Here is a 21,432-nt window from a genome sequence, read left to right as displayed (position 1 = left end):
AAGTTTTGTACATTGAAGAGTCGGGGTTGTTTTCTGCCTTCCCTCTGTGTTTCCACCACTGTGATAAGACAATATTTGAACCTCAAAAACAAAAATATGATCGTGTTTAGGATTGTGCCGCTCGTCTGGAGAAGCTCTGCTGCATTAGTTCTGCTTGGTTCTTTTTATAGACCGCTCAGGTTTAAACATTGCATTTCCTCTGGTTTTGGATCCTTACTTTTAGACAGTTATGATACGTAAAGCGGAAACAAAACATTTTTTTTTACAACTGGGAGCAGCTGATTAGCATCTGAAAACCTGAACTACGACCTCAAAACCCAGAGGAACTGAAAAGCAGAACCTGAGGCCTTTTCAGATTTGATGCATGACTTTCTGCCTCATTGCCACAATGCCTCTGAAGATTTGAATGATATAAACTAAGATATTTAATTTCCCTTTAAGATAAAGTATTTGAATATAATTGAATATTTATGTAGGTATAAATGAATATGTGGCCACTAGAAGCTCAGCCTTTCTTTGATACCTTTGGTTTTTGATGCCACCATGCTTTATTTTTTTCTCTATTCCCATCTGCTTGTCTGATTAAACCAGCGATCCTTTGGGCCATAAGAACCAGAGACTCGGCATTTTTCTGGAACTTTAATTTCTCTACATTATTCCATAATCAGGTTTCAAGTTCTGTATGTTTGCAGCCTCAAAACCAGTGCAGGCACCATATCTTCCTTGCTATCTGGTGGAAGATTTTAAATATCCAGATAGTTACAGAAAATGAAAAATCTGTTGCTTTCTCTCTCTAAACAGCAAGCAGGGAAACTTTAACCACATCTAAGCCATTCAGAAATTTTGACAACAATAAATGACTGAGTGGATTGAAATTTTGAATCACTTTTAGCTGGCCTAAATTAAGTCTAAAGACATGGCTGGAAAAGAAAAATGGGAGCATTTAGCTGACAAACCTTTAAACCGTTTAATCCACCACAGTAAAGCAACAGGCAACTAGTCCGGTGAGTAGCTGTTGCTGCCTGATCCGGTGTGAATAACTTTGCTCTCCCATTCCTCTCTCCTCAAGCAGTCTTTAATCAATCACAGAGATCAATATCGGCAGCCAGCCTGACATTTATTTCTGTTTCTCTGTTCCAAACTGTTGATTTCTGTAGCAGCTGCAGATGTTTAGTGAAGTCAGTCTCCCTCCTTATCGCTCTTTCCTGGGAATAAAAACGATTGCTTTTTATCAGGAGAGCAGGATTCATGAGATGATCTCAGTGCTGACCTTTAAAGCAGCAGCGGGCCGACATGCAAAACGGAAAATAAAAGATGCTTTGGAAATAAAACAGTGAGTTAAAGACGTCAATGCAAGTGATCATCAGACAGTCCCTGTCTGATCATTTAAATGTGTTTCTTTAAGAGTTGTTTATTTGTGATAAACTTTTTACTTTTGAAGTTTTTTTTGACATTTTTAATAAAAAAGCAAACAAAAAAATATAAAATCCAGCACTAAGCTCACTTACTTGAGTACGATTTCACCCAAAATATTTTACGTAATTAAATATTTTCTAAAGATGAATTTTAAACTCTGATCGAATATTACTATTTTGAATTAATATTTATAACTTCCTCACCAACCTCATCATTAAGCAAAAAGTTATCTGACTCAGTTTACTGTACATGATTCTGCTTTAAAGTAAGATTGTTTTTTTTTTTTTTTAATTAAAATGTACAGACCTCGCCTTACTTTACCAAGCTTATTTCTGTAAATGGACATTTATTCTAAATAAGGGATTTTTACAAGAAAAAAAACTTTATAACATTTTTTTTTAGAAACTATTAATTTTTCAGAACAATTCAAAGCAAATGTTTTCTTATTTCACTACAAACTGAAATCTTCATGTAAATTGTTTTCAGTTGAGATTTGGAAGTTGTTTAAATGCCTGATCCTGTCAGAAACCTTTAAAGACAACACATCACTTCTTACTGACAAGAACAAAGATTAATGACAAAAATATGAGCTTGACTTTAACAGACAAAGCCAGAAAAAAATCAAATAAACAAAACAGACTGCAGCAATACAAATATACTGCCCAACAAAGCATAATTAATATAATAAATGCCTTTTAATGGACAGCTTAACAGTTTGTATTAGAGGTTTTATTTTATTAGTCTGGTGTAAAACTGAGATCTTCTAATTTAAAAGTTACAAGCTGTTTCCTTCCTACCATTTCCAAAGACACTTGGGGATTTTTTTTCTATTGCATTTTCTTCATGGATCAATTTAATTGGTTACATAAACTTATTAAGACAGTGTTGTTTTATAACAAACACCAAATAAAGTAACCAATAAAAAAATGCTAGGGATAAACATCCAAAAATTCAGTACAGGATAAGCTTGAATGAGACACTTCTCATCACAAAGGGGCCTTTTAGTGACGGGCCCCTGACCACATTGAACACCAAAGAGAACCACAAAACTCTAATTTTGTCCTTCGTCGCTGTCTGTACTTTCTTTCTGTGTATTGTGTTTCATTTTAGTCAATGAACTATATTTAGAGTTGCTGTTTTGGGCCTTGACCTTTTTTACTCCGTTACACGGTGTCTTCTTGCATGAGAAGGAGGCAGGATCCTTTACATTTGTTTGTACGCAGCATTAAAATACAGACATACTTTTAGTCTTTTTGTACAAAACATGCTCTTTCCAGTCTGCTATGAAATAAATTTATACTTTGTTTGTGGCCCTGAGTGTCTCAGTGTAAGGCTGCATTCACATCAACTCTGATTTAATCAAACTCTAGGTAGTTTTTCTAGGAAGTCCGGTTTGTTTGGTAAAGTGTGAATGTGCAATCGAACTCTGATGTGCACCAAAAAAATAACCCCTGATCCACCTAAAAACCTTGGCCTTTTTTCTGTTGACGTGAACTCTGGTGCAGGTTGAATGCACATATGGATGCTCCAGAAGCAGGAAGTGAACTGCAGCGCAGGGCATTCTGGGTAGATGCAACCAAAGCTAATTCTTTTTTGGTGAATCACTAGTGGAAGAAATGGCTCATGGTCAAAAGAGGAATCCTAGAACCATCAAAATCTGACGCCACTCCATGTTTGTTTTTTGTGAAGTTCAGTGTCGTCTTTAGCGGTTTTTGTGTCGTTTTCTTCAGTAGTTCCTGGTGCAGCGCCCCCACAGGTGATGGGGGAGAAAACAGGTCGGGAGCAGGAAGCAATGCAGTGTGAAAACATTTTACATTATGTTTAAATTCTTCTTTCCTCTTGTCAAGAAAGACAGAATTTAAGAGTCAACTGTTTCTGTTCAAAAAGTAGGGAAACTCAAAAACTTCCAGGATTTCTTCTAAATAGGACTGGACAGTAAAACAATAAGAATATAAATCGTGTTAAGCATGTGATCAGTATCAATAGATCTGATAGAATATTCAATATGTAGAATACTCTCTGAGCTGTAATGCAGAACCTAAAGCATTCTGGGAAATGTAGGCAGTGGAAAGACTTCAGCCTCTCAACCTCACACTGAGCTAAGCAAGGTGAGTCAACCAACTGACTCTTTGGTTACCTAGCAACTCTCTCATTCTTTGGTTACCTAGCAACTCTCTCACTCTTTGGTTACCTAGCAACAAACTGTGAGTAACTTGAGCAGCAGCAGTTTATGGTTTCGCCTCTGTGCCTCATAATTGCTTAATACTAAAGCTGTGGGGTGAAAACTCTGGATAAAAGAAAAAAGGTCATGTCACAACATGGAAGTATCTAGAATATTTAAAACAAAAAACTAATAATTATCCATCTACTGATATGAAATGTTTATATCATAATATATTTTTCAGCCATATTGCCTTTTGTCATGGCTACTGCAGGGTGTTGATCTTCTTCACATCTGTCTGCTCCAGAGGAGACGTTTCATGAGACTGCAGATATACAATGCTGTCTTAATATGTAAAATTATACCATTTCTAATGAAATGAACATTAAAAAACAAAGTTTTTTTAAATGCATGTTTTAAAAGGTCCTGGATGTTTTACAGAGGGAGATTTCTAATGGCCAGAGATCACACAATAATCTGACAGTTATCAGGTGATATTGAGGGACATCAGTAAACACAGGAACAGAAAACAGATGACTGATACGTCAGCATTGTGCCGGTTTTCTTTCCCCTAAGTGTAACACATTCGACAGAAAACGCTTCAGCTGAAGTGTGGATCTGTGACGAGGAGCTCGTCAGCCGTGTCTTTAATGTGGGGATGAGCGAAGAGAGGAGCTCACGTTCCTACATCAGCTTCAAGGAGGCGAGCGCCCGTGTCTGCTGTCGCTCGTCTTAACTTGGCTGGCAGGAAGTTGCAGTGTGGATGTCAAGCGATCGTTGCTGGGACGATGATTTAGGCCGATTCCTGTCAAACTGTCAGCAGCATCTCTGATCACCTTCTCCAGGGCGAGCTCTGCTTCTGTTCTTTGATTTCTTCGTGGTTGGTTGTTTATATCGATGGAAGCCCTTTGGTTCTCAGTGACAAGATACGGGAGCTTTTCTGGGATCTTGTATGTTGTCTTTGTTTTAGGGCTGTTAACGCGTTGATGCATTAATCTGAAAACTTTAACAAGTTATTACATGAAATCAGATTAATTGTGAACCAGTGTTTTGACCTAAAAGCCTCTCTCCTTTGGAGGGGCACCTCTTGTCAAGGAAGACAGCAGGTTTTCCTTGACAAGAGGTAGACCTTAGTTCAGCAGTTTTCAGCACCTGCTGTAGTTCAGCAGCTTGCTCTGAGCTCAATGAGCAAGAGTGAAAAGTGACACAACAGAAGACGGCAACAAAACTTTAACATTTTTCAACTTTCTTGTGTTGTGTAGCTCACCTGCATGTTCACATCTATGTGAAGTTTCCCATGCATGAAGAGTGTGATTAATCTGGTTACATTTTTGAATCAGTTGACATCACTACTTTTTTTAATGATATATTCTCGGAACTCGTCAGACTTTAGTTGGACTATTCAGTTCTGGTATTTGTTGGAGGACAAGAGACATTTTGTTGGGGGAAATTGTTTTTTTTTGCCTCCTTACTCGTATTCTCCAGAATGTCTCAACATTTGAGAAGTTGTTGGGAACAGCCTGCCCCAAATGGAAACCTCTAAAAGAGGCAGCAAGTTGAAACAATAGGTGGCTGGCGGCTTACCGAGCGAGGCAGCAGGTGTCAGCACACGCAGTGGTGAGGACAGGAAGACAGAGGATGTTCAGGAGGTTATATATATTCCACCTGAAGAAAGTATTCTGAGCTTTAAAGCAGCGTTGCAACATAAGGGCTGCATGCTAATTCTGGCAGCATAAGCTATGATGGGACAGACAGGAGTTTCCACATCCAGAAACATGGCTTTGTTTTTGAAACTGCATTATCTTTTATGTTTATGGTTGCTGTTTTTTTCAAGCTGTGGATTTTAAAATCATTATGTAACAAATAGAAACAAAGTGTCAGATTGGCTAAGTCCTGTAAAACGTTTGACAAGATGTAGTTATTGTCCATTCATACGATCTTTTTTCTAGCTTTTAACGGTTATTCTTTTTTTACAGAAAATGTTAAATTACTTAAAGCAGGAATATTATGAATATAATCTTACAAGATGATAGTCCTTATAGATCACTGGATGTTCTTATTTCTTTTTTAGATAATCACCTTAAACAGAGGTTTTGCTGTAGCAATGAAAAATATTATGTTGGAAAGCCTGAATTAAGTGCGTTATTTATTTATTTATTACTTTTTTTTTTTTTTTTTGCATAAACCTCAGTTTTCTTCTCATGAGATTCTTTGGCCGTTTTTGCAGCATATGCATAAAATAAAATGCATAAACAATATAGAAAGTGCTTCTCCACTGCATATTGCAGAGCATTCAGCAGGGCTGATGAAACATTATTGGAAACGTAGAGACAGAAAAATATGAATACCAGGCAAAACACTCCAGGTAGGTAAATGAATACACTGAAAAGGCAAAAGATGAGCTTATTAATGATAAAAGCTTTCCATGCAGAGTTGAGTGTTGCTGTACAGAACCAGTGACGAGTCACACTTTAAATCTCACTATTCATCTTTTTATGCAATGGAACAACATGTAATGTCTTGATCGCTGATGTCTGTGAAATATGAACAGTTTTACTGGACGTCCGTAACGGTGCTGTGTTTTATTTGATAGAGGGAGCGTTTAGGTTCACACTCAACCAAAGGTTCAGGCTAATAAACCTTTTGGCATGGATACATTTTTAAGGTTGCATCCTCATTAAACAAACTCTTGTTCATTTGTCTAGAAAGTCCAGTTCATTTGGAGAGGTGTGAATGCAAATTCAATCGAACTCTAAACTGCCTACACAACTGTAGCACAGGGCATTCTGGGTAAATGCAACCAAAACAAATGTGCTAGCTTAGCGCTAGCATGAGAAATGGCTCATGATCTGTAGCCAAAATGAGAGAAATCCCCCAACTGTTAAAATCTTCTTTCCTGTTTATACTTCGTTCAGAAGGAAGTTGCGCTCAGTGTCGTCTTCAGAGGTTTTAGGGTCGTTTCCTTCAGGAGTTTTTGTTGCAGCGCCCCACAGGCGAGGAGGGCAGCCAGCTGCTTAAAGTGTTTGGTTGGTTTGACTCAGTGTTGTGTGAAAGAGCAGCAGCTGAAAATGTAACAAACGTTGCAGTTTTGGTCCCCAATTGAACTGATTTTCTACCAAACTATCAGGTGTGAAAACATCATCAGATTGTTTTTTGAATTTATAAATAAGTTTGGGTTTACAAGGCTTTTAAATGTCTCTTTAACAGCAGCAGGATTTATTTATTTTTTCTGGAAACTTTCTTAACAATGCATTCAATAAATCTACTGGAAATCGTCCAGCCCATCGATGTGAATCTGTTGGTGGAGCCTATAAACTTTTAACCAACCTGCTTGTATTGTCACTTTGTAAGGACATTTAGTCTTTTCAGGTGTTTTTTTTATCTGACTCACTATCTCAACTCTTTTCCATTTTGTCCTCCATATTCTCTATTTATGTTCCTCTCCTCCTCCGTTTCTGCCCACTAATTCAATCACACCCCCACACATAAGCACACCTTCCCTCTGGTGAGTTATCCCCCACAGACGCACACTCTATTACCCAAGATGCACTATCCCATTGCGCGCCGGCCTTTTCATTGGCCAATAAAACAACCTGAGCTTTACGGCTCTACCGATTCGGAGTACATCAACCACAGGGAGCCAGGGAGAGAGGAAGAAAGGGAGCAGGAGAAAAATGGTGGAAAGATGGAGAGATAGCAGAGAATGGGCAGGCGGAGGAATTGAAAATGGTGTGAAAAAAGACATGGGAAGAGAAAATGCCATTAGGAGTAATAAAATGAAGAAAGATTGTCCTCTTACTAAGCCTGGAAAAAGATGGAAAAAGTGAGCAGGGTAAGAGCAAACTGTAGACAGAGGGAGAGAGCAAAGCCCATAAAAATATAGAGCCATTCATGACTTATAAAATAAGGGCCATTGATGTGCAAACCAAAACTGCAGCATAGATGAAATAGATGATATTTTATTGTTCCAGCCCCTAAGTCCCAGCCTGTATAAATAGCTATTGATCCTCCATGTATTATTCAGCCGGCGAACTTTGAAGCCGGGGAGACGTCAGATGCCTGTGGAAGTCAGTCTGTCACTCTCTCTGCTCCATTTTACACTTTTGTCGTCTATTGGTTAAAGGTTTAATGCAATTTTTTTCAGCTTAAGAAGAATCTTGGACTTAGATGGTTTTGTGACAGAGAAAAGAAGTTTAAACATTTTATTTGTTTTTCTCTATTTGGTTAAATTTCAGTAATTTGTTAGAGTAGCAGTATGTAGCTTTATGTATATAATTCCTTTTTACATTTTTGTTAAAACTGTCACCGTGTCGTGACAGGATGGTAGGAGACAGAAAATCAGTGAAAAAAGTTCAGCTCCTCTGCCTTCTCCCAATGCTAACTAGAAACGACCAATCAGAGCCAGGAGGCAGCTATTAGCAAACACCTGGTGGGACTGCGCTTCTGCTGCGCTCAGTCTCAGTCCAATGCTCATAAGAAATGGCTGTAAACGGCACAGTGAGGAGTAGCATAGTGATGATGCCCTGAAGGCAAAGCGTAGGAAAGAGCAGGAGCTTCTTAAAGAGAAAGAGGCCCAATTTCAACAGATGTAAGCACAAAATCGAATTTATCTTAAGTTACGTTTGATTATATTTTCCATTTTTACAACAACTGAAGGTAACATAGTTATTTGATTGTGCTGTAAAATGTTCCTGTGAAACCCATAACGCCGTCCCTTTAAGGTTTCTCATGCAGATGGAGGAAGGAAGATGGAGCGAAGCAGAACTCCATGGCAGCATTTTTCATCTCACTCTGCCCTTAACTGAGTTACTCACCTGAAACGTCAAGCTTGAATATAAAGATCACGGAAAAATCAGCTGACATCCAAATCTGTCTAACCAGCCCAAACTCCATCCATCATATAAAGTGCAAGTCAGAGGAATATCTGTTGGAGAGGGGATTCTCAACAGCTGCTCATGCTGCATTCAGGTGCAGCTGGGACACCGAGCTGTTGAAAATCAAACGAAGTCTGAAGTAATTTAAACTTATTTTATCCTCTAATATAAACAGTTTTTCAAATCTGTGCTTGAAAATCAGACTAAATCTTTAGTGGATTCTATACTTTGGACTTTAAGTTTTAGAACATAATATAGTCAGAAATGAAGCATAATAAAAACATACCCATCTGTCAATAGAGATTTTGACGAGGTTATAAACCTTTAAATACATTCGTAAAATAGAAATTTAGACCTGAAACCTGAAACAAATATGAAACATTTAAAAAACTGCAAGTTCAATCCCACTGGGGGCGACACAGGGCTAAAATAAAAAATATCACATTTGGAGGCATAAACAGCAAATGCAGATAAAACTTTGGCACAAAAAAAATGAATTAAATTATTATTAAATATGTTTAAATGTTTATTTTCACATTCTATCTAGACTTTCCCTGGAAAAGAAACCATTAAAAGTGACCAGATGTTGTTTTAGTCTGGAAATGCAACTTGTCTGTTTCAGTTTTGATTAATTTGGTGGCTGAGATCTGAAGCTCCATAAAGGTCTGCTTCTTTTCATTCAAATAAAAACTCACACTTGAAACTTTCCACTAAATTCCCAGAATAGCCACACAAAATGTGTGTGTGGGGGTGTTTTCAATGCTGTGGACTGTAAAACACAAAATCCTGTTTTTGGTCTAGTTTCTATTGCAAATATCTTCTGTTCTGGAAATGTCCTCAAACATTTCCTAAATAAATAATACTGTACCTTTTATATTATAAAGCTGAGCTCTATTCAAGTCATTAAATATATATATACTTTTCTTTCTTTGTATTTCTCTCTGAGCAGCGTTCCTGTCCGGTCCTCCTCTGTCCTGTCTCACATCCATGCAGACAGTCACACGTTCACACATCACCGTTCCAGCCTGCAGGCTCGGCTGAAGTGAGGCAGCCAGCTGTCGGTGCTTTTGATTCGGCTCTGTTAATGGAGTGACAAGGGCCCGTCTGACGTCCAAGGGTGTGAAGTGCTGAGATGGTCCTGCTGCTGCCTCGCTCCACCAAACACCCACACACACATTTCCAGCCTCCCAGCTACCCGTTTCCTGCACAACATCCATCTACATCACTTGTTACCACTTTTCATTTTGCTCTTTCAAGCTTTCAATGCAACTTTCAGGACATTCCTGAACCTTCTGCAATGATTTCATCATCCTTTCATGAACTTCTTTTTTGTAATTTTGTGCATTTATATTATATTGTAAATAATGTAACTTGGAATTATGGAGTCTCTGCTCAGTCACTGTAATCTTCACATTTTGATTTATTAGTATTACTTTGGCCAAACTGTTCCCAGTTGTTACTGTCACTGTTTTGATCGGCATGTAAACAAAAAATAAATCTGCCTCCATTTGGTGAAGAAGGAAGTTGCGCTCAGCTTCTTCTTTAGAGGTTTTTGGGTCGTTTCCTTCAGTTGTTGTCGCTGCAGCGCCCCCTCAGGCCAGGAGGGGAACATGTGGTCAAAGGGTTTGGTTGGTTTGACTGCAGTGAGAAAGAGAACCACAGCAGCTGGAGATGGAACAAATGTTGCTGTTTTGATGAAAATACACTTACATATTTGTGATCCCACATGGGGAACTGCTGTTCTAGATTATACTAATTGGTTTAACTATTTGTAATTGTCTATGTGTTGCTGCCAGTCATGGCCAGGTTTGTCTTGAAAAAGAGATTATATCTGGTTAAATGAAGGTTACATACATTAAAAAATGCTCAGACTTGGTAATGTATTTTGCTCAGATTATTGGAGAATGTTTTTCATTGAAAGGGTTTATTTAGGCTCACCAGTGTCTGCCCTGCTGCCACCTAATTGCTCCATTTATGTAGATCTGCACGTCAGCCTGAGACCCTCTCATACTGACACACACACACTTTGTTGAAATGCGTTGAAACGCTCTTTTACCCCCCAGTCAGTAGTTCTGCTGCCATTCACAGCAGCAGCTGTTACACATGCATGTTTGACCGTGTCCATGCGTGGAACCATTGATGTGTGGAAAGTCGCCAACAGCAGCGACATTGACAGTTCTTTTAAAAAGTACCGCTGAAGCATTTCTGACGGTTTAGTCGACTGGGTCGATTTGTTCAGTCGGCTTCATTGTCAGAGTGGAGATCATGTGGAGACGCACTGACCTGCTGCAAATAGCTAACACCACTTTAACTCCAAAATTGATCAGTGCGATGTTTAACAGCCAATTTAATACTTCAGGATTGATTTAGTGGGTTTGCTTTGACGTGACAGTTGGAGGTGGCTGGACATTAAACAATGATGGTTGCTGATTGTTTTCAGCAGGGGATCAAACATGAAGAAAATCAAATATGTATCTAAGGTCCAGCTTTCTTTTGATGTTTTTCCTTTCAAAGAATAAAATATGAGTTGGTAAAAGTGAATTATTTTGTCAGAATCTGAAAAGAAATACAAATATATTTATTATAATTCTGGGGCTGACTTTATAAAAATAACTAGGTAGAAATGAAGTGCAGTTAGAACAGACAGAGTTTAGAATCATCCCAGTTATAAAGAGTTGTTCATTTTTATTTATTTTATTTGACAAATAATTCATTGATTTCCAGATAATTTGATGTGATGGTGTGTCTTTCCTTCAAACTTCTTCAGCTTGCTAAGATGCTAACCTAGTTCTAGTGTAAAAATAAAGAGAAAAGAAGAGCAAACAGAATAGAAACGTCCTTGTTTCTGTCTTCAGATCACATACAAGGCCCTGAGCTCCCTGGATCCCAGTGCTGACCTGACGACCCAGAGGGGACGAGTGTTCAAGCTGAGGAACGAGACCCATCATCTGTTTGTCGGCCTTTACCCTGGAACCACCTACTTCTTCACCCTGAAAGCCTCCACCAACAAGGGCTTCGGTCCGCCCGTCACCACACGCATCACCACAAAGATCGCAGGTAAACTTTGTTTCTGTCTTTGTCCCTTTGGGGTTTTTTTCTCATCACTACAGCCTCATTTTCCAGCCACCGTTGAGCCGACACGTCAGCCTCTTTCTCTCTGAATGAGTCCGTCTCTGTTTTTGTTTGACTGACTGGCAGCTTTATGACATTTTCTCTCCATTTGTAATCCTGTTTATATCAACACGCATCAGTCCACATCAAATGCCAGTGGCGTCACCAAGAAGCAGAAAAAAACAAACCACAATACGACATTTCTACATAAGAATCACAGAACTTCTCCATTTTTCTTCTCGCTGTTTGTGGAAGGTTGTCCTTTGTCATTTTAATGGGAGAATGACTGATAACACCATAAAAGCTCTTTTGTTTGTGAATCTCTTTGCCTTTTCTATCTGACTCAGTCGTCCTCATTCTACTCATTGTTTTTAGATTCCCATTTACTTTGTTTTTATTCCTTTTTCTTATTTCTGTCTATTTTACTCTTTTCTTGTACTTAACCTTTCACTGTTGCTCTGTCAGTTGTAAAGCTTCCTAAAAATAAAAACTTGAATGACATTTAAGTCATGCTGTTGCTTTGTTGCTGCTGAGCAACAAAGCAAATTGACATAAATGAAAAAAGTACATTTTTAATTAATTTGCTATGTTTTTGTACAGAAACTATCTACTTCTGTAGATAACGAGTTAGTTACTTATCATGTCCCAAGTGTGAGAATTGATTAAACAGTGGTGAAGGTTTAACCATAAATCACTAAACATAAACATTAGTTCTGCTATAGCAGCACTACTGGCTGCTAACATTAGCAGAAGCTAATGCTAAAGCGCTAACTTATTTGTGTTGATGCCCACCATGTGTCAGTGACACAACATAGAAAATCCTCCTCAACAAGGCCAGGTTATTTGCTGCACACCTACTTGTGCGCTACTTGTGATTCTTTGGAACAGAACTTCAACTCGGGTTTCAGTTTTTTGTTGAGATTTTCTAACTCTGGTTCTGATTCAGGCTCATTGGGATTTGTTGAGAAAGCATGCAGCGCATCAGTAGCTTTTAAACTATTTTATGATGCATTCTGGGTGCAGAATAAACATCATTTGCTACACCAAACGGTGGGTGGGGTTCATGTCGAGAGGAAACGGAAGTGCTGCGTCATCACCTGTTTCAAAATATCAGCATGAATATGAAAGTATCTTGAACACAGATGATGAATTTTAATCAACTGAAAGTTTACAAAAACCTGCACGTTAGAATTTTCTCCAAAAAATTAATTTAGAGGAAGTTAAATGCGTCAAACGTTTTTTAAGTTAGCAAAAATGCTAAAGTGCTAAACAAAATAATTAGCTCTGCTATTAGCGCATTAGCAGAGCTCATAGTGATTAGAAATCCTGCTTTGTTTTCACAGATATTCACATGTGAAATTTGTGCAGTGAGAACAACAGTCCTTACAGTAGTTCAGTAATTATTTCTGAAAATGTTATAAAGTGTTTTTTAAACTTGAAACTGGACAAAAACTCTTAAATTTAGTTCATGTATTAAACTTTCCTGTCAGTATTAAGCCGGTTCTTCAGTTCTTCCACAGATTAAGCTGAGTTCAGTCCCACGTGTCATCGGCTTGTTCCAAACATTGTCCTTCCTGTCAACACCTGCCGGGATTTTTAGCGTGACCTTTCCACTGAGCCTCCTTCCTTCAATCATTCCTACTAATCTCAACAGCATCTTGATATAAGTAGAAAAAAAAACATGTGCCGTCCACACATAAAAGATATGTCTCCCTCCAAATGTCACGCCATCCTTAATCTCCATTATCTCATTCGGGGTCCAAAGAACAGCGAGATTTTAAATTAAAAGCTGCAGATAGATGAAGATGGATGGACAGATGAGAAAGAGGCGGAGGGGGGTGGATTTGTGTTAATAACCTCCGTGTCGTAACAATCCCAAGTGTTGCTGTTTCACTCAGACATTTTACTCTGCACCTTCAGTATAAGGCTGTGACAGATGTGAAATTAAAACCAGGCCGTGCCGTAAAGTCTCTCAGTGAAACATTCATCTGTCTTTTCATTGCATTTTTCAGCACCTGATGAGATTATTGTGATCACGATATGAAACTGGAACGCCATAACAAAGTAATCCAAAGTTTGAGGCTGTGATAGGGAGACGCATTAACGGTTTTCTTCTTACAAAATGTATGAAACCAAAATGAATTGTTTGGGATTTCTTCAATCAGAACAGAAGAGGTTGTATGAATCGGTTCTGTCCCTACAGCTTTTTAGACTAAATGTGTTGTTACTCAAATCCAGCTGTGTTTCCATTACAAACTTAAACTGATTGTTGTTGATTTTCTGCTGATGTCGAAAAAATACACATTTACAATTGTGGTGTTTCCATTAATTAAGAAATTAAATTAAAATCACAGCGAATAAACTTGTTCACGAAATAAGTTCTCAAAATGATGGCAGCGACGGATTAAACGGTAACATATGGTTATAACTCAGTCATGGTGCTAATGCTCGTCATCTGTCGGCCAATCAGAGGAGACGTCAGTGTGTTGGTGTTTGGGTTGTGCTGCTCAGATTGGAGAGCATTACAGAGACAGAGCTCAGATCCTGTCACTAAGTTACATCTTTCTGGAAGTTTTAATTTGAAATTTATTGTACAATAATAGGCAAATTCAAAATGAAGGTGCATTTGGTCATGTTTTTTGGCCAAATTTAAATAATTTAGACTTGGTTTGGTCATTGTTCATGAACTAATCCTGGTTTTCATTGTTTGAAATGTTTCATTTCAGCTCCCATGATGCCAGAGTATGAATCAGAAACGGCTCTCAATGAGACGGAGACGACCATCACCATCCTGCTGAAGCCCGCCCAGTCCAGAGGAGCACCAATCAGGTGCATGTCTGAAGATCTGCTTTATTTCTCGGCTTCCTTCCCTTCATCTTCACACAGCCTCTCTACTTTCAGTCCACTTAGCTTCCTGCTCTGCTCCACGTTTTCTGCTCCAAGCTCTCCTTCCATCCTGCTCCACTTTCTTCTTCCTCAAGGGCGTCTTTTACAGCCATTAAACTGTTCCACACATATAGTCCAATTTGTATGCAAAAGAACCCAGAGAAGGAGAACAATTTTTTAAAAACCAAATTTGTCAGTGAAACACATGATCATTAGTCACTTCTGGCCTTAAACCTTTTAGTTTCCACCATATGAAGGCATAATTCAGAGAGGACACAACAGAATTCAAAATATGAACATTATTTCAAGTTTTAACTTTCAAGCTTTTCATCCACAACTTGTATAAGAAATAAACCTTATTGTTAAAGTAAGACATTGATTCACATGAATAATAAATGTGATCTTGATTTGGACGCAATTAATTATTTGGAAAGTTGAATAGAAAAGAAATATCCTATATTTCTCCTCATGGAGCAAATCCAGGTGAATTAACAGCAAAGTGATGGACAAGAAGGTGAAAATGTTAAAATAAAAATGAAGTACAGTAATGCCAAGTTTTACTTAAGACAAATATACTTTACTGTTATTAAACACAACCTACTGAGTAGGATAAGGACTTATTAACTCCATGTGTTTTCAGGCTGACAGTTGAAGTGTTACATCAGGCATCTAATATTCTGACAAACATGTTTTCGTTTGAGGCTCAGTTTGAGAATCAAATCTTACTTTACTTGCTTTAGAAAGTTATGTTTGGTGTCTTTGAGGATTAACAGGTAAATATTTTCGGCTGAATGAAAAGAAAAAAAGAGTAACTAGTAGTTGAATCTTCCATGAACCTTTTTATGATTTTATCATTTATCACACAGCAAATATTCCTCCTGCACCTTATAGACGCCTTCATGTTTTTATTTCCCAAATAAACAAAGGTGTGTTTGTGCAAAATTATTGAAGCATATGAAATTTGCAAACTTCACTTACAGTCCCTGAATTTTAATACAGTGGACCTCTGATATTAACACAAATACTTGACTTATGGAAACATTCATAAGTGCATATTTTAATATACTTTATTTGCTTAATTAGCAAGACACGGCGAATCGCTTTTCAAGTAGCATTGCATCTGAGTTAAGTTTCTTTAGAACATTTTTTAAATTGTGAGTAGGTAAATTTTAGATGAATAATCTGAAGTTACTTTCCTACAAAACAAATCTGCAACTATAAAGTAATATGACATTTTTTCTCTCTCTCTCTTTCCTCTCTCTGAGTGAATTTACTACCTGCTTCCTCTTCTGTCCTTCTTCATATTTTGTGCAGCCTCTAAAAGGGTTTAATTTGAAATGGATATTCAGCCAGAACGGTAAAAAGGGTACAGAACGTGACATCAGGAGAGACTCATCTTTGGTCATCAGCAATTATTTTTATGAAAGCTGCCAAACGGGAGCTGGGGATAATTGGCCGCGGCCCCTTCACAGAAACATACATTTCCCTAATTGTGTATAATTGTGAAGTGAGTTCTTGGCGTGGAGGCTGGAGGTAATTGCAGGGGGCCGCTGCATTTGTCCTGACTGCTGAAGGAGCCCCTCAACCATTCATAGGGGCCTCTCAGAGCACAATGAAAACACACGCACACACACACACAGACCGAAACACATTTAAGAGTAGAAGTATCACTACAACTGTTCAGATACACACAAGCACACCTGCTGAACCACATACAAGTACATGCACACCTGTTAGCATGCACACACATTCATTACTGTTCATTAGCTGACCAAACCTGCTTTCTATCCATAACTTTCTCAATCTCTACAAAGCATGTTGGACCTAATTTTTTGTTAGGAAATTCAAAGGTGAGCTTCTAGCAGTGAATATCTATATTAATATCCAGAAACTACTTTCTGCATTCTTGTTGGTTGTGCAGGAGGCCCCACTTCTGCTTTTCAAAGATGTATAGGTATATAATTGCTTATCTGTTTGAAATTATTTTCGTGTATGAATGTAAATGTTGAGCAGCTTATTTGGATTTAAAGTGACAGAGGCCCTAAAACGGTTCGTTCTGAAAGGACTTCATAATAGGAGGAACTGACCAGATTCAAATCTCAATACCTAAGAACGATTATGCACAAAAAATGTAATGAACATGTTTGTATCACCTATAGATATATTCTAGTCATAACAGGTCATCTTTAAGGTCCAATACAAAAACACATCCCTCTCAAAATGGAAACTCCCAAAAAATGTAAGAAAAGACAAAGTTAAACAAAAACAGTTAATAACTATGGGTTTTCACCTCTCTTTAAGGAATGACAAAATAACTGCTTAGAGAGGAAATTTTGAAGAAATTCAGACTGCAAGAGTAGTTTTGTCATTACTAATACATTAGAGTAATGATTTGCTGACTGATTTGTTGAAACATTTGTAGAAACGTGAACCTGCAACCGTCTCTTTATTGTCCAGCTCCTACCAGCTTGTTGTGAAGGAAGAGAGGAAGTCTAAAAGTCGGCGTGCCGCCTCTGAAGCTCCGGAGTGCTTTTCTGCCCCGTTCAGCTTCCGCAACGCCTCCATCCTCAACTCTGCGTACTACATGGCTGCTGACCTCCCACCGTCCAGCCTCACGGTGGTTCAGCCATTCACAGTGGGAGACAACAAGAGCTACGGCGGCTTCTGGAACCCTCCGCTGTCCCCGGCCAAGAGCTACAGCATCTACTTCCAGGCTATGAGCAGAGCCAATGGGGTGAGTCTGGACTTGTTGGATTCAGAGGTAAACTGAGAATTGAGGCCCTACTTTTCCTTGCAAGATTTAAAACAAATTTGGCATTTAATTGGGAAATTTTGTTTATAATTCAGACCAAAACATAAAAATGTGGAGAACTTGAGTTCAGTGGTGGACGCACTTCCGCTAATCTGCTTATGTGCTAATAGCAGGGCTAATTGTTGGTTCAGTTCTTTAGCATTGCTGTAAACTTTGAAAACATTTAGCATAATTAGCTTCCCCTAAATTAATTTTTCCGTATTATTTGCAAAGCGCTAATTTACCATGTTGTTTTGAAAAATTTCAGATGAATAAAGTTCACCACCTGTGTTGAAGTTTTGACGATTATATTCATACTCCTATTTTGAGGTTCAGTTTCCTCGTGTTCTCCACCCATGGTGCAGTTTAGAACATTTTATTTCGTACCCAGAATGCAACGCTGTATAACGGCAAGCTGTAGTTTTCCAGTAAACAGTTTGAAATCTATAGATGTTCTACCTGCTTTTTGACAGAAGCCCTATTGGGTCAGTTAGGCAAAAATAGCAAGAGAGTTCGCAACACTACACTGTAAAACTGGAAACAGGAAAAAAAATCCGTTCCAAAGAATCACTTCCTGATGCACAACCATACAGGCAGGTATGCAATAGCAAATTTGATTCTGTTGAAGTTGATGTATTATGTTGTAGGTCAGGTTGTGTCGTCAGCTCTTAGGGGTGCCAACATTGATGAATTTAGCGTTTTAGCATTAGCTCCAGATGAATACTATGGTGGTATAATGTTTAAGCACTAGCAGCACTAAGGTTCATGATTACTGCTGTAGAGTTAACATTTTAACTAGCAGGATTAACTCACATGCTGTCAAAACATTTCAGACCGATATATTTTCTGATATTAGCTGATTATCAAATAATTTCTCAAGAGAGGGAATGGATGCATCTCTAAATGTTTAGAAAATTGTTTAAGCTTCACTCTCAATATATTGTTGTGCAAACTGTAAAATAGTCAACAAGATTGAAAAGTAACTTTCATAGTTATTCTTTTTCTTTAGTCTTTTATGAATAAGAAACAAAATGAGAAATCCTTCAGTTTGGAATCAGGTGAGGTTACTCATACGGTGCTGAGTTACAGCAAAAATTTGTCTCAAAGCACTTTTAAAAAATCACCCAGTTTGTACACACAGGCAGTTATTTCAATGGTTTCACTGTCAGTTACATGCATTCTGATTAAATCCTAGAAAAAAATCTGCAGCTGAGGTCAGTTTATTGTTCAAGTTGAAAAAGGTTTTCTACCAAAGGAAATCCATCTGTTATCAAGTCATTAACTTTGCAACAATCACTCCTCCTTATTGAGCATCTAGCAGCATTAGGTAGCTGATTAAATTGATTAATTAACTCTGCAGCAATGCCTCATAGTGAGTGTGCATTTTTTATTTTACTGGTTAAATGAAGGTATGAAAAGACAACTTAAAGAAATATTTTTTTTTTATTTTACAGACTTGAAAATAACAAAAATAAATGCAATTCCTTTTATATGACAATAAAAGAACAAGAAACTAAGAAAACACATCTAATCACAATTCTCCCCATCTTGGATCTTGAATTTATTTATTGTATAAGGAAGATAATGAATGCATAACCTAAACCAGATTTTGGCTAATTTTCATCTTTAGTTCCCAGCAGGTTGATGGAAAGAATTAAAAAAATTATGATGAATTATTTATGATAATTTCAAAGTAAAGGTAAAAGTAGTGTCATTTACAATAAACATTTTTAATAAAATAAGAAAAAAATACATGGAAAGACATTATTTTAAAAATTATTCAAGACATCAGTACAATTATTATCTAATAGCATAAGTGATAAAACTGTTTGATGATGTAATATTTCTTAAGTTTAATGCTAATATGTCCCAAGAATTCGAATTATTCCCAACTGAAAATGGCAACTTCCAGAAAAAACCTGTTTTAAATGGTGTTTTGTAGTTTTACATAGAAGCAGCTTCTACAACTTTATTAAATGTATTTTGTTTTTTTAGAAAAACAACTTACTATGCAGTTTCAAGGCTTTAAAAGCCTCATTAAAAGTTGTCATATTATCAGTTTTTAGGAGTGTCTTTGCCACACCCACATGAGGTTATAGCTGACAAATATAATTAGAAAGTAATTATACTTTTCTAAAACTTCAGTTTTAGGGAAAAAACAGAATTTTTTCTTGTGCTGCCCTTTTTTCAATCCATTAATTTCACCATCCACTGATACCAACTCCCCCACCTGTCTCCTCCTCATAAGTATTTCAAAGCTCTAACTTGGTTTTTTGAATTTCCATCATAATTTAAACCCCTGTGAGACCCGTTTTAATTTTCCACCGCCGTAACCACGGTAACTCGGTGCGCGGAGAGCAATGCCCGGTGAGTTAGCCAGCAATATCCTCCTTCAGACGGCAGAGTTCCCACAATGCACTCATACGGAGACGGACAATGAGGGTGAGAGTGTGTTGGTTCCCGCTTGACTGAGCCTCTGTGAGCGGATGCATTTAGGCGCTGAGTGCTTCTGCTCGTGTTCAGACCTTAAATCCGGTCACTTTGGGGTTCCATATTTGATTGGATCGCAGTCAATCCAATCAGCGTTAGATTTGTCCGGATCATGGAGTGGAAAATTGTGGGTGTGCTGGGAGGGTGGTAGTGGAAAAAGTAAATAGAAATATAAGTGGACCTGTTCAGCCACCATAACCCAGATGATTTGATGGGGAAGTCAGGCTTAGAAAATGGGCGCCCAGTTGGATTATTCATGACTGTATTTATGTATTCTGGCCATGTTCTCATTCCCAGATTGAAACTGTTGCTGTTATTTTCCTGAACTCAGAGATTTCACATCTCTGACCAGGTTTTATTTTCCGTTTCCCAGCCGCTGGGCCCCATATGGGCGCGGCGATGATGAGTTTTACCTCCTAAGCTGTAGTCTCTTCATTATAGCTGCAGAAAGGTGAGAGGTGATACGTGTCAATCAAGGATTTACCTTATCCACTACCCTCACAAAGTGCATTTAGTTCATTTCTTGTTCTGTCAGTCACTTCCGCAGGAGTCGGTTTCACTTTTCCCTGCAGCTGCAGATGTTTTCTTATTTTCCTCATTTGCATCTAACAAGACGATGTTGGTGTGTCAGAGTTTGATCCTATGGATGAAAGTGCTTCTCATTCCCTGCCAGTCTCGGATAATCCCGCTATTTTATTTTCCCCTCCTCCGACTTCCACCTGTCCATCAAGACGAGTGCCACACCTTCCTCTGCCTTTCATTTTCTGTCACCTCCTCTCAGGAGAACATTTAGGAGGAATTGTTCCCTCAATCCGCCCACTCTACAGCGCTGCTGCTTCTGACAGAAAAAACATCGTTACGGTTTTTAATTTGTAATATTTTACCATTCTCCACCTTCAGACCAGTGAAATGTTTGCCTCTTTTCTCATTTATTTCTTCATCCTCCTCTTTATCCAGTCCTTTTTTCTGTATTCTTTGCGGTTATATATTTTTTCTTTTGTTTCAGTTCTTTAAATCCCTCCTGGACTGTACCTTTTTCTTATTCCTCCCACGAATGTCCTCCCACTTTGTTTTTATTTTCCATTTTTCTCTCTTGTCATCACCTTCGCTCACATTGTGTTCCCTTTCAGTTCTGTCGTGCTAATAATACTCCCCTTTTATCTTGTCACCATGTTGAATCAAACATAAACAATCCTTTTTATTGGCACCAGAAAAAATCCTGCAAAAATCTGATTTTGCATAGTTTAAGCAGCTCAAACAAAGAGTTTAATTCTGGGAATTTGTTCAGGTTTGTCTAAATTTAACATTTAAATACCTTTCAATCAAAATGACTTAAATTTAAAACTAAAAACCACTGAAATGTCAGTTAAATAGTTTTAAAATGTTTGGTTTTAGTTTAAATTTTAGTTTAGATGTTGCAAATAGTTTGTGATTTTAACTGTAACTCAAAGTAAGGGGAAAACTCACAACAAATAAAGTTTAAGACACTCAAATGATATTCCATAAATGAGCTAACTATAACATTTTTCTAACTTTATACAACTCAAAGTTTATGAAGGGTTTATCTACACTGAAAGTTAAAACCAATACAGCCACACCAGCTCAGTTACACTCAAAATTTGGTTAGATAATATTTACTTATCACTTAAATCTCATCTAAACTTAGTTTACATCAATTACTTAATTGTGTGTGTGTATGTATA

At 37.8% G+C, this 21,432-nt stretch overlaps 1 protein-coding gene across 4 annotated transcripts in view; it reads left to right on the top strand.

Moving 5' to 3' along the window:
- LOC103143276 (receptor-type tyrosine-protein phosphatase T-like) overlaps nt 1-21,432 on the top strand; it is a 221,905-nt gene that overhangs the window by 170,571 nt on the left and 29,902 nt on the right. For all 4 annotated transcript variants that reach the window (XM_016675116.1, XM_016675114.1, XM_016675115.1 and 1 more), the window contains exons 12-14: nt 11,307-11,508; nt 14,289-14,391; nt 16,906-17,182. In XM_016675116.1, the coding sequence (XP_016530602.1) occupies nt 11,307-11,508; nt 14,289-14,391; nt 16,906-17,182 (582 nt within the window). The remainder of the gene's footprint in view (nt 1-11,306; nt 11,509-14,288; nt 14,392-16,905; nt 17,183-21,432) is intronic.

The sequence above is a fragment of the Poecilia formosa genome, unplaced genomic scaffold (genome assembly GCF_000485575.1).
Source record: "Poecilia formosa unplaced genomic scaffold, Poecilia_formosa-5.1.2 Scaffold106, whole genome shotgun sequence".
NCBI lineage: Eukaryota > Metazoa > Chordata > Actinopteri > Cyprinodontiformes > Poeciliidae > Poecilia > Poecilia formosa.
The sequence above is the reverse complement of the archived record's forward strand: the minus strand, read 5'-3'. Positions and strand labels throughout refer to the sequence as shown.